Here is a 15026-nt window from a genome sequence, read left to right on the forward strand (position 1 = left end):
GTGTAATAGGCCATTGCAATCGGTCGGCTTGGAATAGAGGTCAGTTGTTAGGTGGCCATGTGTATCCTTGATCACCATGGTATCAAGGAAACTAACACGGCTTGAATCATATGTCATGGTGAAGCTCAAATCTGGCCATGCAGAGTTCAGAGTGGAGAAAAACCTCTAAGAATTCCAAGGGACCCCCCCCATATGCAAAAGATGTTGTCTATGAAACGTTTCCAGAGAATGGAATGTTCTTGAAAAAGTGGATTAAAGTAGACCACCTGACTCTCGAAGGCTGACATGTATCAATTTGCATATGGGGGAGCCACAATAGAGCCCATCGCGGTGCCCTTAATTTTGAGGTAATACAGTAGGTGTCCTGGAACAAGAAATAATTATTGGTAAGAACCAACGTGAGTAATTCATTGCACAGATCAACTACCTGTCGATCCGTGTGTGACTCAATGAGAAGATTCTGTACTGTCCTGATTCCTTGGTCATGGAGAATAGATGTATATGGATTTTTTACATCAAAAGAGACTAGGATAGCCCTAGTTGGGACCTGTTTGAGTTCAGTGAGTTAGGCGAGGAAAGCTCCTGTGTCCAGTAGGAAAGATGGACTCTGTTGAATGAGGGGCGTGAGGACTTTTTCAAGGAAAATAGACAATGGGGATAGAAGTGACTCTGTGGAGGCCACAATCGGCCTCCTCGGTGGATCCGTTACACTTTTGTGAATCTTAGGCAAGACGTAAAAGACCGGTGTGATAGAATGTTTCTTTGAAAGGAATTCACCTGTTTTAATATCAATGACGCCCGCCGTAATGAAGCGGTTAATGACTGAAGATATTAAAGTGCTGTATTGGGGCAGGGTATCATGGGGCAATCGGCGATATGTAGTCTGGGCACTAAGTTGACGCTCTATTTCCCTGACATAGTCACACTTATTCATGACCACAATTGCTCCTCCCTTGTCGGCTGGTTTTATGACCAAATTTTTGTCCTCTTTGAGACTTCTCAAAGCCTGTTGATCAAGGGAGGACAAATTGGGTTCATAGTGTAGTTTACCTATGTCAACTTTGGAGCGTAATTCCTGAAAAACAGTGTCCACAAAGCTGATAAACGTTTCAAGGGCATGGGTGATCTGTAGGAGCCTTTTGTATGGAGGGCCAAGCTACTGGATGTGATGGCTATAGCTGGATTGGGATGGATGCTACTAGAGTTATTAACGCCGGAAATTTCAGTTTGAGCTAAATGTGCTTTCAGGCGCAAAGAGCGGTAAAACCGCAGCAGTTCCATATCCAAGTTAAAGGTATTGTATCTATTAACTGAATAAAAGGAGAGACCTTTTTGTAGTACTGTTAGCTGGGCAGTGCTAAGTGTATAAGAGGAAATATTTACCACCAGGGGCCTGCGCCTGAGACCGAGTCACCCTGATGAAGTCGGTGTTGCCTCTCATGTTTTCCGCCTCTTCTCGTCTTCTTCTTGTTGTTTGACGTCGCCTTGGTTGTCCTAAAAAATGAGAAGAAGAGACATATGGGTCTCACCTGTCTAGTTCCGATCTGGAAGAGGAAAGCTCGGTGGATGATCTGTTGAATCGATTGGGATTTCTCCCAGAGAAAGATCTGTCCTGACATTGGTAAACTCTGTTCAGATCGTAATCCTCTGTATCTCTTAAGAACTTTCTTCGTTTCCTTGCCTCAGTGTCTCTCCGATGGCGGTCAGTGTTGTCCTTGATCTTACCCTAGAGGGTTGTCAATTCTTCAGCGCTGACTGTAGAGGAGAGTTGTGACTCGATGTTCTTGATTTGGTCCTTCTTTGAGTTGATAGCCTTATGTAAAAAATCGACTGTTAGCGCCATCAAATCAAATGAACACTTATTCAAAATCTGTTCAAATTTGGTACAGTAATCCGATTGATCGGAAAACAAGGTGGGACGTATTGGCACTCTCAGCCCCCTAGGGATCCGTTGGACCCTTAGGTATTCTGTTACAGTTGCACAGTGCAGCTCTATGTTGATCAGATGTCGGTGTTGCCTTTCCACGTCCCGGCCTCTGGTTTCCTTAGATGGGACCGTTAGGAAGTCAGAATGGTAGATGTCTCATCCGCATTATATGAAAAGGTCAGTGATGACATATCACTGCGATGTGCAAGCATACAGGCGCAGCAGGATAAGAAAATAACCGCTGCACTACCGGACAGAGGTGCTCGAGTAGGGTCCAAACCCATACTGTAACTGAGAATAACCTAAACACTCAATGGTTCTTATAGAATTTTTATTTTTTTTTAATGCAGTCCAAAAACAAAAGTAAACGTTTCAGTCGATCTGACCTTCATCACTAACAGTTGGAAATAGCACAAAGAACAAAACAATAAATGAAAAAATAATAATAAATAATCAAATAAAAAAGCATATACAAATGGATCATTGTTCAATAACATGATAATATCTCTTGTTTAACCTGAACAATAAACATGCTGTCAAACAGTGTATAATATTTCATCAAACCCCATTAATGCGGATACAACATCATAGTATAGAGCAAGTATATATACAAATTGAAGAGAGGTGACACCCAGTCAGCTGAGAGGGACTGTAGAGGCAGAGATAGACAGAATAGAGCTGGATGTAGCATAACTGTGACCCCTAGTTCCTATTTATACAGTGGGTATGGAAAGTATTCAGACCCCTTTAAATTTGTTCACTCTTTGTTCATTGCAGCCATTTGGTAAATTCTAAAAAGTTCATTTTTTTCTCATTAAAGTACACTCTGCACCCCATCTTGACTGAAAAAAAACAGAAATGTAGAAATTTTTTTCAAATTTATTAAAAAAGAAAAACTGAAATATCACATGGTCATAAGTATTCAGACCCTTTGCTCAGACACTCATATTTAAGTCACATGCTGTCCATTTCCTTGTGATCCTCCTTGAAATGGTTCTACTCCTTCATTGGAGTCCAACTGTGTTTAATTAAACTGATCGGACTTGATTTGGAAAGGCACACACCTGTCTATATAAGACTCCACAGCTCACAGTGCATGTCAGACCAAATGAGAATTATGAGCTCAAAGGAACTGCCCAAGGAGCTACATGGCAGCCTTCAAGAGTCAGGTGGTCTACTCTAATCCACTTTTTCAAGAACATTGCATTCTCTGGAAACGTTTCATAGACTACATCTTTTGCATATGGTGGGGGTCCCTTGGAATCCTTAGTTTTTTCTCCACACTGAACTCCGCATGGCCAGATTTGAGCTTCACCATGACATATGATTCAAGCCGGGTTAGTTTCCTTAATACCATGGTGATCAAGGATACACAGGGCCACCTAACAACTGACCTCTATTCCAAGCCCACCGATTGCAATGGCCTATTATACTTTTCTAGCAATCATCCAAGGTTGATGAAGAAATCTATACCTACATCACAATTTCAGAGGGTCAAACGGATAGTGTCCAGTGAAACTATCTGCAATCAGAGGTTACAAGAAATGTCGACCAAATTCACTGAACGAGGCTATCCACCTAGCTTCTTGCATCCCTTGGCGTGTAATTCCAGAACTGATCTTCCAAACACTAAGGACAGAATCCCCTTCGTTCACACGTTCGACCCCTTCGCCTCATCTTGCATAAAACCATTAGGAAACACAGGAGCATCTTACAAACCGACTATCCCACGATCCCTGCATTCCAGTAACCCTTCCTACCGTGTTTTAAGAGGGCAACCAATATTAGAGACTCTCTGGTAAGTGCTGATTTGGGTGCAGCGCACCAAGGTCCCGCACAACCGTTCTTGCAGAATCCCAAATGGGTACATTCCAATGTCGTCAATGCAACAATGTCATCAGGGGTAGCATTGTTCATCACCCACAAACTGGCAAGATGTACAACATCAAAGGGTACTTTACATGTGACAGCTCATATGTGGAATATCTTATTAAATGACCATGCGGCCGAATCTATGTGGGGGAGACGACACAGCCCATAAGGGATAGGATTTCAAAGCACAAATCCACAATTCTGTGCAAAAACCTAATGTTACCCATTCCCCAACACTTTATCACCAAACGTAGAGAAGCCTTCTGGATTCATGAATTACAGGCCTTAGAGCCGAAAGGCCCTAATAGGGACTATGACCTACTGGCCTTTTATATAAGGTTTTTTTATGTTTGGAGTTTGGTTCTCATTGAACAATTGGTATAGAGAAACTTGTCACCCAGGGATCTTATGTGACCCTATGTTGAAATATATTTTACGTTTGGAAATATGGTCTTCAATTTGAATAGGTCAATAATATACATGTTTTGATCTCCATATCCTACTCAAATATTGTCTCCTTTATTGCAGATTATTCCTCTTGTCCCCTCTCCTGGATCCTTCTCCACTCCAACAAAGGCTCTGGCTCATGGCCATTAGGTCTTATGCTCTATACTGGTGGAACGCACATTCTCTCTCCCTGGCACTGAAATTTCCGGCTCACTGGAACGCATTTACACCGGCCTGTGGAACGCACAGCTTCCTGGGAGCAGCGCGTCACTTCCGGTGACGTCACACGTGCACTTCCGGAGTTCACACTACACAGCACTGCGGGATTGGCGGCGATTGGTCAGCCGCCCTCTCTATTCCCGCTCCCGGCCTTTAGATACCATCCTGCCCCTGACAACGCGCACAGTACCAGGAACTAGCGGTGGACACTGCGTTCCTCTAAGCCACTACGTGCAGCACCACTTTATAACCAGGAACTAGGGGTCACAGGTATGCTACGTCCAGCTCTATTCTGTGTATCTCTGCCTCCACAGTCCCTCTCAGCTGTTAACTCTGAGTCTGCCACTCTCTGCTCTTTTCTGCAGACCCAAGTAACCAGTGTCACCATATCTCCACACTTTTGAATTCCTACCTTTGAATATCATCCAGCAGTCTAGTAGGTGTCACCTCTCTTCAATTTGTATATATACTTGCTCTATACTGTGATGTTGTATCCGCATTAATGGGGTTTGACGAAATATTATACACTGTTTGACAGCATGTTTATTGTTCAGGTTAAACAAGAGATATTATCATGTTATTGCACTATGATCCATTTGTATATGCTTTTTTATTTTATTATTTATTATTATTCTTTTATTTATTGTTTTGTTCTTTGTGCTATTTCCAACAGTTACTGATTAAGGTCAGATCGACCGAAACATTTACTTTTGTTTTTGGACTGCATTAAAAAAAAAAAATTCTATAAGAACCATTGAGTGCCGAGGTTATTCTCAATGTCAATTCTAGTGTCAGAAAATTAGATGAGAATTAGCTTTATGGAAGATGAGTCTATGAGAAACGTATTCAGCTGCAGACTCCAAGGAAGAAACTGCTTGTTGTCTGTGGCCTAAAATATATAGGTTTTATTACTAGATGTAAAGGGAAAAAAATGAAATTCTGTAAAATAATAAATCTCCTTATATGTTTCCCTTATTATCTCCAATAGATGTATTATTACACATAATTTTTATCATGTTACATCGGCTCATCATCTTCTCTCTACAGTGTCGGATCCTCTCAGTGAAGATCTTCTATATAAGAGAATTTTCCTGATTTCCCTATCAAAGATGGATATGGACAGAGACAAGATGGTGGAGAGGATATTACACCTCACCCTAGAGATCCTCTTCCGGCTTACTGGAGAGGTGAGAGATTCTGATGACGTCACATTACATCATTCTTATCTATGGGAATAACAGATGGACAGAACTGGAGAGGTGAGGACTCTGGAAATGTCTGTAGTGAGATTTATTAATGTGTCTCTCCATAACCAGAGATTAATCACGGGGCCTCCACCTCACCCCCTGATACATGAGGACATCAATGACCAGAAGATCCTAGAACTCACCTACAAGATGATTGAACTGCTGACTGGAGAGGTGACACTGCTGGGAATGCTGGGATATTATACAGTAACGCTATGAAGGGATCGGGGGGATGACTGTATCATTGTATGTGTCAGGTTCCTATAAGGTGTCAGAATGTCGCCCTCTATTTTTCCATGGAGGAGTGGGAGTATTTAGAAGGACACAAAGATGTGTACAAGGACATCATGATAGAGGTTCCCCAGCCTCTCACATCACCAGGTAATAGACAGGACTAAATACACACGGCCTATAATTATCTGTATGTAAAGAATGAATTCAGTCCCTGTATGTGTTTCCTCCAGATCTATCCAGTAAGAGGACAACACCAGAGAGATGTCCCCGTCCTCTTCTTCCACATGACTGTAAACAAGAAGATCCCAATGTTCCTCAGGATCATCAGGTAGATGGAGAGAAGGTGTCATGAGATCTCCCCTATGATATGTAGATGGCTGTGAAGGTCTTGTGCTCAGTCTTTTTTTATCCACCAGTATTATATATTTTATACTTGTGTAATGAGACTTCTCCATCTGTCTGTGACTTTTACAATATTTGTTTCAGGGTGAAGATCTGACCCATATTAATACTACAGAGACATATGTGAGGGGTGATGAGCGGTGTAAAGAGGAGATTCTTACATATGACTACCCAGGTGAGTAGGAACCACTAAATACAGAGAAGTCGTCACAGATTCTTCTCAGTCCCTGTCTGTGGCTGCTTTATCGGTGATGTAGTCCAGCTGTATCACAATTGTGTGATCACCATTTTGCCTCTAGACCACAACATTCTCCTCCATCTGAAAATGTTCAAATTACTTTGGGAAATTGTGAGAGCCCTTTTCTATAGAACTTACAACCTGGAGGATCCACCTCCCCCTGGGATTATAAGACACTGTCCATTACCTGCCCAGATCTGTAAACTACAAAGCCAAATGACAGCGTATGTAGAATGTGCTGACAAATGAGAAAATCAGTTGAAGAAAAATATTATGATGGACCTGTAAGAGAAAGCGGAGGGTAATGATGGTGTTGGGTTCCTAGATCCCTGATATCTTATTGGATAAATCTACCTTCTCTACCTTCTGTGCTGCTGAATGTGCTCATATGGTCCCTACAAGACCAGGTCCAGTCTTTCTGGCCAAACTTCACATTTATGATCTACAACATTAAATGTGCAGTGAGGCCAAGTGTGAATTTCTGTACAATAACAGCAGAGTTTCCCTTTATCCTGACTGTTCAATTTCTTTTCAAACCGACTAACTTCAAATAGGATCGCGATAACGTACACAAAATTTACACTGTGCCATGATATATCTCTAAGCTGTGCGAGGCTGATGGCTGTAATATACATTTATTCACGCCTGCAGGAGATGTGTTGGCTCCAGCCCTGGTTTCATGGATTCACTCCACGTCATAAATTCCATTATGTTTTCAATCCTCAGGAATTCAGATTACTGCACAATCTCTCCAGAAATGGGGGCGCTAATACTTTCTCTACTGTTCTGGTCAGAACTCATAGTAGCTCCAATGGTCCACCATAAATGAGTGCAACTCCGGTTTAGTGTTGGATTTCTCCCCTCATACATACATTGTTGTTGGGGATGTAACATGTTTTTATATTCTTTCTTTTTTCACAAGTTCATTCTGTATGATGGTTTCATTGTGGTGGGATCGGCCGGCCTCACTTATGTGACTCTGTAACTCCCTGGTAGTCTTTCAAAAAGATCTCCATTATCTCTTCCAATTGCCCGAAATCTAAATTTAAGACCCCTCAGCTCTGCAGTATTATAAAAAAGTTCACTTTAAATGTCTAATATGTCTTCTCATCTGACAGAAAATATTGGCCCTTACGATAGTTTAGATTCCCAAGAGCCACCGAGCCCCATACTCCAATTACCCCAGAGAGGTTTCACCACTAGTTACTCATTTTTCTCTGATGGAGAATGTTGAGTTTGATCATTTCAGTAGATGTTTTATTGTGTATAGTCACAGTTTTTGACTTTGTAATCCTCTGATTTAACCCCTTCCCACAGTCAGTTTTGTGTTTCTAATCAGGCCCCATTTTTCAAATCACTTTATGTGGTGATAACTTTGGAATGCTTCACAAAGGATAATAGGAAACAAATGTACGTTACAAATAATATTCCAACTTCTTTTGAATCTGACAATACCCTATATACAGTTGTACACTACTGTCTGGGCACATGGCAGGTTAAGAAGGGAAGGAGCGACATTTAGCTATTTGAATGCAGATCTTGCTGGAATAGTTAGCAGACACAATGTATTGGGGACACTGTTCATGGTCACCTGGAAGCTCAAAAGATGGCCACCACGAACAGGCTTGCCTTATCTAACCCATTTACAGATTTCACAAATTAATAATAATAATATTTTTTTTTATTTTTATAGCGCCAACATATTCCGCAGCACTTTACAAATTTTAGGGGGGACTTATTCAGACAATACAGAATAAGCATATCTCATATCGAAAGGAGTGAGGGCCCTGCTCGCAAGCTTACAGTCTATGAGGAAATGGGGGAGACACAAAAGGTAGAATGTACATATATTGTATAATGCAGCCTTGATATACTAAATAGGATAAATAATACATGGACTGGTCGCCTGCCAGTATGTGTGCAGTCCTGACCGAGGCTATTATGTGCATGGTTGGTATGAACCTTAACTTGAAGAAGATTTTAATATGGGGGAAAACTGGGATGGACAACTGGGATGGACAGATAGTGTGTGGAGTCGATACGCCAGTCTAAAGAAATGGGTTTTTAGGGTCCACTTGAAACTGTGGGTATTGGGAATTAATCGAACTGTCCTGGGTAGTGCATTCCAAAGAATTGTCGCAGCACGCGAGAAATCTTGGAGACGGGAGTGGGAAGTTCGGATTATGGAGGATTTTAGTTTTAAGTCACTGGCAGAACGGAGGCCACGTGTAGGGTGGTAGACTGAGACAAGGGAGGAGATGTAGGGGGGTACTGAAGCATGGAGCGCTTTGTGGGTAAGCGTGGTAAGTTTAAATTGAACTCTATATTGGATGGGTAACCAATGCAATGACTGGCACAGGGAAGAGGCATCGGTGTAGCGGTTGGCGAGGAATATGATCCTGGCTGCTGCATTAAGGACGGATTGGAGAGGGGAGAGTTTAGTAAGAGGGAGCCCGATAAGTAGAGAGTTGCAGTAGTGCAGACGAGAATGAATAAGAGCTACAGTAAGAGTTTTTGCCGAGTTAAAGGTGAGCAAAGTCCTGATTCTTGAGATGTTTTTGAGGTGTAGATGACACAAGCGAGTGATTTGATGTGAGGAGTGAAGGAAAGATCTGAGTCAAAAATGACCCCAAGACAGCGGGCTTGTTGCTGGGGAGTAATGGTTGAGCCACAAACGGAAATGGCAATATCGGGCACAGGTAGGTTAGTGGAGGGAGGAAATACGAGTAGTTCAGTTTTTGACAGATTCAGTTTTAGACAGAGGGAGGACATAAATTACTTCTTAAATTTACGTCATAAACACAAATTACTTTGCTCATCATCCTTTAACCCCTCTACATGGATCTGGACTAACACAGAGATCCCTAGGCTTGGGTCACTGTGTTACCTGCAAACTCAGAGAAAATACGAACTCAGAAGACACAAGAGTAGACAGTAAACGGGCCGGGGTCACAACAGGAAACAAATACACAAGCCGGGAGCTGAGCACAGAGGACTGAACCAGAGGAGAACAAGGCTGTATCTAGCAGCTTCCGGCAATATGCTTCCAGCTTTAGTAGGGTGCGGTGCTCTCCAAATTGCTGAAGCAAGGAGCAGATTACTCCAGCTGGACAACACACACACACATACTGCCAGACTGGATGGTACTACAGGTCCCAGGCACCCTAATCTTAGTGGCTGGACAGTGCCTGCGCCGCCCAGAGCTTCTGGTTCTGACGTCTCTTCCATCACCAGCGCCACCTGCAGAATGAATAAGGCGGCGCCTGGTGACAAAAGCAGACAAGTCACACAAGTCGGAGCAGGAGGAGAAGTAGACGACCCAGAGGAGATGGGACACACCTTTTGCAGAAGCCCTAATGTAACAAAATGGCAGAAAACCAGAGCTGTAGAAATCCTCATAAAGTGACTCCATTTTGGAAATTATAACCCTCAGTGAAATAATCTATAGGTGTAGTGACTATTTTGACTCCACAGTCACTCTCCAGAAATTAGCACGCAGTGGATGTTGGAGAGTGAAAATTGCAAATATATAATTTCATTACCCAACACATAGTGCCCAGATTGTGCTCCAGGAGACACACACCGTAAATTAAGTGGGTTCTTCTCATTATAGTAATACCAAATACATGGATGCTAAATGAGATTTAGGCACATAAACTACTGCGAAGCTCAGAAGCGAGAAGGATATCTGACTTTGGAAGAGCTGATATTGCTAGATTGGTTTATGGAAGCCATGTTGCTTTTCAAAAGCCTTTGAGCCACTAATGATGTGGAAACTTCTGTTTTTCCATTGACAGATGATGGATCTGAGTGGGGACTTGTTTTTTGTGAGATGAGTAGAAGTTTTTATTGGTATTATTTTCGCCTACATAACATCATTTTGTGGCTTTTTATTCCATATTTGGGAGGCAGAATGAAAAAACAGTTGAACACTACGCTCTACTGGTCCATCCTATGAGGTTTTCTATTAGACAGTCATTGTTCTGGTGAATAAGTGAATTTTTTTTTATATAACTTGCCTTTTTACGGACAATTTAAGTAGAAATGTTAAAACATATAAAATTCAAGGATTTTTTATTAAAAATAATAATTGTTCTTATTCTTGGCAGATGTCTGTACCAGGAGATCAGAGGGACAGCTGACATCTTCAATTTTCAAATCAGATAATTTTCAGATCCAACAGGATACAATTGAAGTGAATGCCATTTCTCCAGATTTACCATCATCGCTTCACAGCCAAGATCTGTCATCTGATCCTTTGAAACAGGTCCTGTCTTCTGATTCATTACCGACTACTAAGGAAAATCAAAGTCACAAAATAAGCATTAAAAAACAAATTGCTCCTAAAGCAAAGAAGCCATTTTCACGTTCAGAATATGGAAATAGTTTTCCTCTCAAAAAGTCTTTTCTTAAACCTCAAAAAATTCACACAGTGAAGAATAAATTTTCTTGTTCAAAGTGTGGGAGATGTTTTAATCAGAAATCAGATCTTGTTAGGCACCAGAGAACTCACACAGGAGAGAAGCCATTTTCCTGTTCAGAATGTGGGAAACGTTTTACAGAGAAATCAATTCTTATCACACATCAGAGAACTCACACAGGAGAGAAGCCATTTTCCTGTTCAGAATGTTGGAAATGTTTTACAGAGAAATCAAATCTTATCAAACATCAGAGAATTCACACAGGGGAGAAGCCATTTTCCTGTTCAGAATGTGGAAAATCTTTTGCAACGAAATCAAATCTTATCAAACATCAGAGAATTCACACAGGGGAGAAGCCGTTTTCATGTTCAGATTGTGGAAAATGTTTTACAGAGAAATCAACTCTTACCAAACATCACAAAACTCACATAGGGAAGAAGCCTTTTTCCTGTTCAGAATGTGGGAAATGTTTTACAGAGAAATCAACTCTTACCAAACATCACAAAACTCACATAGGGAAGAAGCCTTTTTCCTGTTCAGAATGTGGGAAATATTTTAAAAATAAATGGAATCTTATTATTCACTACAGAACTCACACAGGGGAGAAGCCTTTTTCATGTTCAGACTGTGGAAAATGTTTTACAGAGAAATCAACTCTTACCAAACATCACAAAACTCACATAGGGAAGAAGCCTTTTTCCTGTTCAGAATGTGGGAAATGTTTTACAGAGAAATCAACTCTTACCAAACATCACAAAACTCATATTGGGAAGAAGCCTTTTTCATGTTCAGAATGTGGGAAATGTTTTAACCAGAAATCGGATCTTGATAAGCACCAGAGAACCCACACAGGGGAGAATGTCGCAACTACACCCAACTAGTCTCTGTAGAGACTAGAAAGGCCCTAGCTGCACACCTAAAAACACCACCACACACCCAACTAACTAATAAGCCATTGAGGAGTTTCTCATACCCCCAGAGGAACCAGAGGGGAGGCTGCAACACACTCTTAACAAGGGGAAAGGAAAGTATGAAGTAAAATAGAAAAAAGCTGAATGAGAAACAAAAACACATTCATATAGGGCAAAGAAGGCAAGCTAAGGAGAACCAAAAATAAAAGGAACAAGTATAATCTCCCCGAAACCTAACCTTGTTAGAATTAAAAGGTACTGGGAGGGAAAGCAAACTGACCGGGAGGATAGTTTCACCTTTGTGGTGAAACTTACAAAATTTATCCTCACCAACTGTAAATGTAAACCTGTCCTTTTATAATGACCACGGACAAGATAAAGGTTCCCAACTCACATCAGGACCACAAGATCCCAGGTACTTTCAGCTGCATCACAATGAACTTAATTATATGTACCAAATGTCCAACTGGGGGTCTGTATGTAGGGGAGACAGGGCAAAAACTTAAAAAAATGATGAATTCTCATCGCCACACAATAAAAGAAAAAAAAAGAATAGATCTACTTGTGGCCAAACATTTTTACGGCCACAACTGCTTCTCCCTCTCCCATACTGATAGTTCTGCTTCACGTCACTTGTCTTATCTATTGCATTATTCCTGTGCCCTGTTGTGTATAAATATGTGACTCTTCAGATTTTGTATTATACTATATCTGATGAAGAGACCTGAGTAGTCTCGAAAGCTTACTGACTAATGGCTAACTGAAAAGATTGTATCAACCACTGAGAACTTTCAAATTTTAATGTTTTTCTCCAAGCAGCAATTTTAAGATCTCTCCACAGGTGTTCAATGGGATTTAGATCCGGATTCATTGCTGGTCAGAACTGTCCAGCACTTTGTTTCCATCCATTTTCTGGGTGCTTCTTGAAGTATGTTTGGGGTCATTGTCATGCTGGAAGACCCATGACCTAGGATGCAAACTCAGCTTTCTGACACTAGGCACTACATTGTGCCCCAAAATCCTTTGCTAATCTTCAGATTTCATGATTCCTTGCACACAGTCAAGGTACCTGACCAAAGGCAGCAAAACAACCCAAAAACATCTTTGAAGCGCCACCATATTTGACTGTATGTGTTGTAAATTTATTGATTATGTTGCGCACCTTGGACAGCGGAACATCCGGATCTCTAAAGATGGACTTATAACCTTGAAATTATTGATATTTTTCAACAATTTTGGTTCTCAAGTCCTCAGACAGTTCTCCTTTTTCTGTTTTCTCCATGCTTAGTGTGCCACACATATGTACACAATGCAAAGATTGAATCAACTTCTCCCTTTTTTATCTGGTTTTAGTTGTGATTTTCATATTGCCCACACCTGTTACTTGCCACAATCACGTTTGAACAAGCTTCACATGCTTGAAACAAAGTTGTTTACCCACAATTTTGGCAAGGTGTCAATCATTTGCCCGACCTATTTTATGTGGTTTTGTGTGAAATTATGTTAAATTTGCCTTTTTTTTCTCTGTTTTCTTGTGTTGTTCCAATACACACAAAGGAAATAAACGTGTATAACAAAACATGTAACTGCAATAATTTTCTGGGAGAATTACTTCATTTTCTGGAACAATTTAAAGGGACCTAACACTTTTGACCATGACTTGTTTTTGTTGCCTTTTTAATTTGTTGCAGCATATCATCCTCTTCATGTTCAGCTATATTAGGAGGCTTGTAGCAAAGTCCAGTTAGCAGCTTTCCATTATTGCCATTTCCATGTACATTAACCATACTGATTTTACATCAGGGATGTAAAGCTCAAAACATGCAGAAGGCCAAAATGAAAAACTTGGACAAAATTGTGGACCATCCAGTATACAGTATAATGGGCCCCACATAGTCCTCCATACTGAATAATGGGTCCCACATAGTCCTTCATACAGTATGATTGGTCCCACATAACTTTCCATCCAGTATAATGGGCCCCACATAGTTTTCCATACAGTATAGTGGGCCCCACAAAGTCCTCCATGCAGAATAATGGCCCCACATAGGTGTGGTGGTTCTGGTGTCGTGGGTCAAATATAATCAGCATGAGTTGGGCATGTGTGCTGTACATTGTCGAAGCTGCCCTACATGTCGTCATAGAGCTTGAGGTCTTAAGTCAGCGCAGGTCTCCATGAACCTAAACCCTTTCTTCCTGACAATTATCTCCTTAAGTTCCCGCTGACTTTCTAGTGACGTAGTGGAATCAGCAGTATTTCTGAAGACACCACCTGTACTTCAGCTTCTCTCCTAATTCCCTGTAATCATTTTGAAAGACCTTTCACCTCCCTCTAACTTTGTCATTGGTACCAACGTGTACCATGACTACTGGGTTTTCCCCAGTCCCACCCAATAATCTGTATCTGATCGCATGAAGATCCCCCTGTTAGTGGCACACAAAATGTGTGTGTTTCGTCTTAGTTGTCTGCCACCAAATTGTATATAGGATCTATTTGTCGGAGAAATCACAAATGAACACTGAGTAGTGTCTCAAATAGGCTTTTTATAGGAAAAATCAGGAACCTTTCCACACATTACCTCATTGTCTTATCTCATAATTATGGCTGACATCTGTCGCTAATGGGTCATTATTTTAATATGTAAATTTAGTTAAGCTGACTCTCAAATCAATTAAGTCCGTCTTGCACATAAGGTTCAAAGGTCAATCAGTATAGTCACTTATCTTTTATTATTCTGTAATTTCCCTTAAAGAAATAAAGATCATCAGCAAGCTCTTATTATCAGATTAATATGTTAGTCAATAATCATTAGGGATTTTCTATAATTCCATGTTCCACGTAGTATGTGGATCTTTGATCAATATGAGGTTGTTGGTACAATGTGGTACGGGGAGGAGGAGGGCATTTTGGATTGTCTGTAATTCTTAATACATAAAAGTATGGAGTTCCATTTTTATATAACTTCCATAATCATACAGTATATTTATCTATAACACCCCAAATTAACTTAGGAATTATCTTAAGGACCATAATCTTCCACTTGACGAGATAATGCAAAAAAGTACCTGACCCACCTGGAACCAAGAATTCACCTTACTTCATACTCC

General features: G+C 40.9%; 3 protein-coding genes across 3 annotated transcripts in view; 1 reads left to right on the top strand and 2 right to left on the bottom strand.

Moving 5' to 3' along the window:
- Positions 1 to 13514, top strand: part of LOC141271732 (uncharacterized) — a 29188-nt gene extending 15674 nt beyond the window's left edge. Inside the window, exons 2-7 of the mRNA XM_073681827.1 lie at positions 5513 to 5652; positions 5782 to 5886; positions 5970 to 6093; positions 6177 to 6274; positions 6433 to 6523; positions 10696 to 13514. Coding sequence (XP_073537928.1) covers positions 5575 to 5652; positions 5782 to 5886; positions 5970 to 6093; positions 6177 to 6274; positions 6433 to 6523; positions 10696 to 11888 — 1689 coding nt within the window. The 5' untranslated portion in view covers positions 5513 to 5574 and the 3' untranslated portion in view covers positions 11889 to 13514. The remainder of the gene's footprint in view (positions 1 to 5512; positions 5653 to 5781; positions 5887 to 5969; positions 6094 to 6176; positions 6275 to 6432; positions 6524 to 10695) is intronic.
- The window catches only part of LOC141271727 (uncharacterized), a 390989-nt gene that overhangs the window by 305110 nt on the left and 70853 nt on the right, over positions 1 to 15026 (bottom strand). The window lies entirely within an intron of this gene.
- LOC141271726 (uncharacterized) overlaps positions 1 to 15026 on the bottom strand; it is a 236708-nt gene that overhangs the window by 153204 nt on the left and 68478 nt on the right. The window lies entirely within an intron of this gene.

This window comes from Phyllobates terribilis, unplaced genomic scaffold (genome assembly GCF_046119375.1).
Source record: "Phyllobates terribilis strain yellow unplaced genomic scaffold, ASM4611937v1 Scaffold_5__5_contigs__length_657084704, whole genome shotgun sequence".
Lineage (NCBI taxonomy): Eukaryota > Metazoa > Chordata > Amphibia > Anura > Dendrobatidae > Phyllobates > Phyllobates terribilis.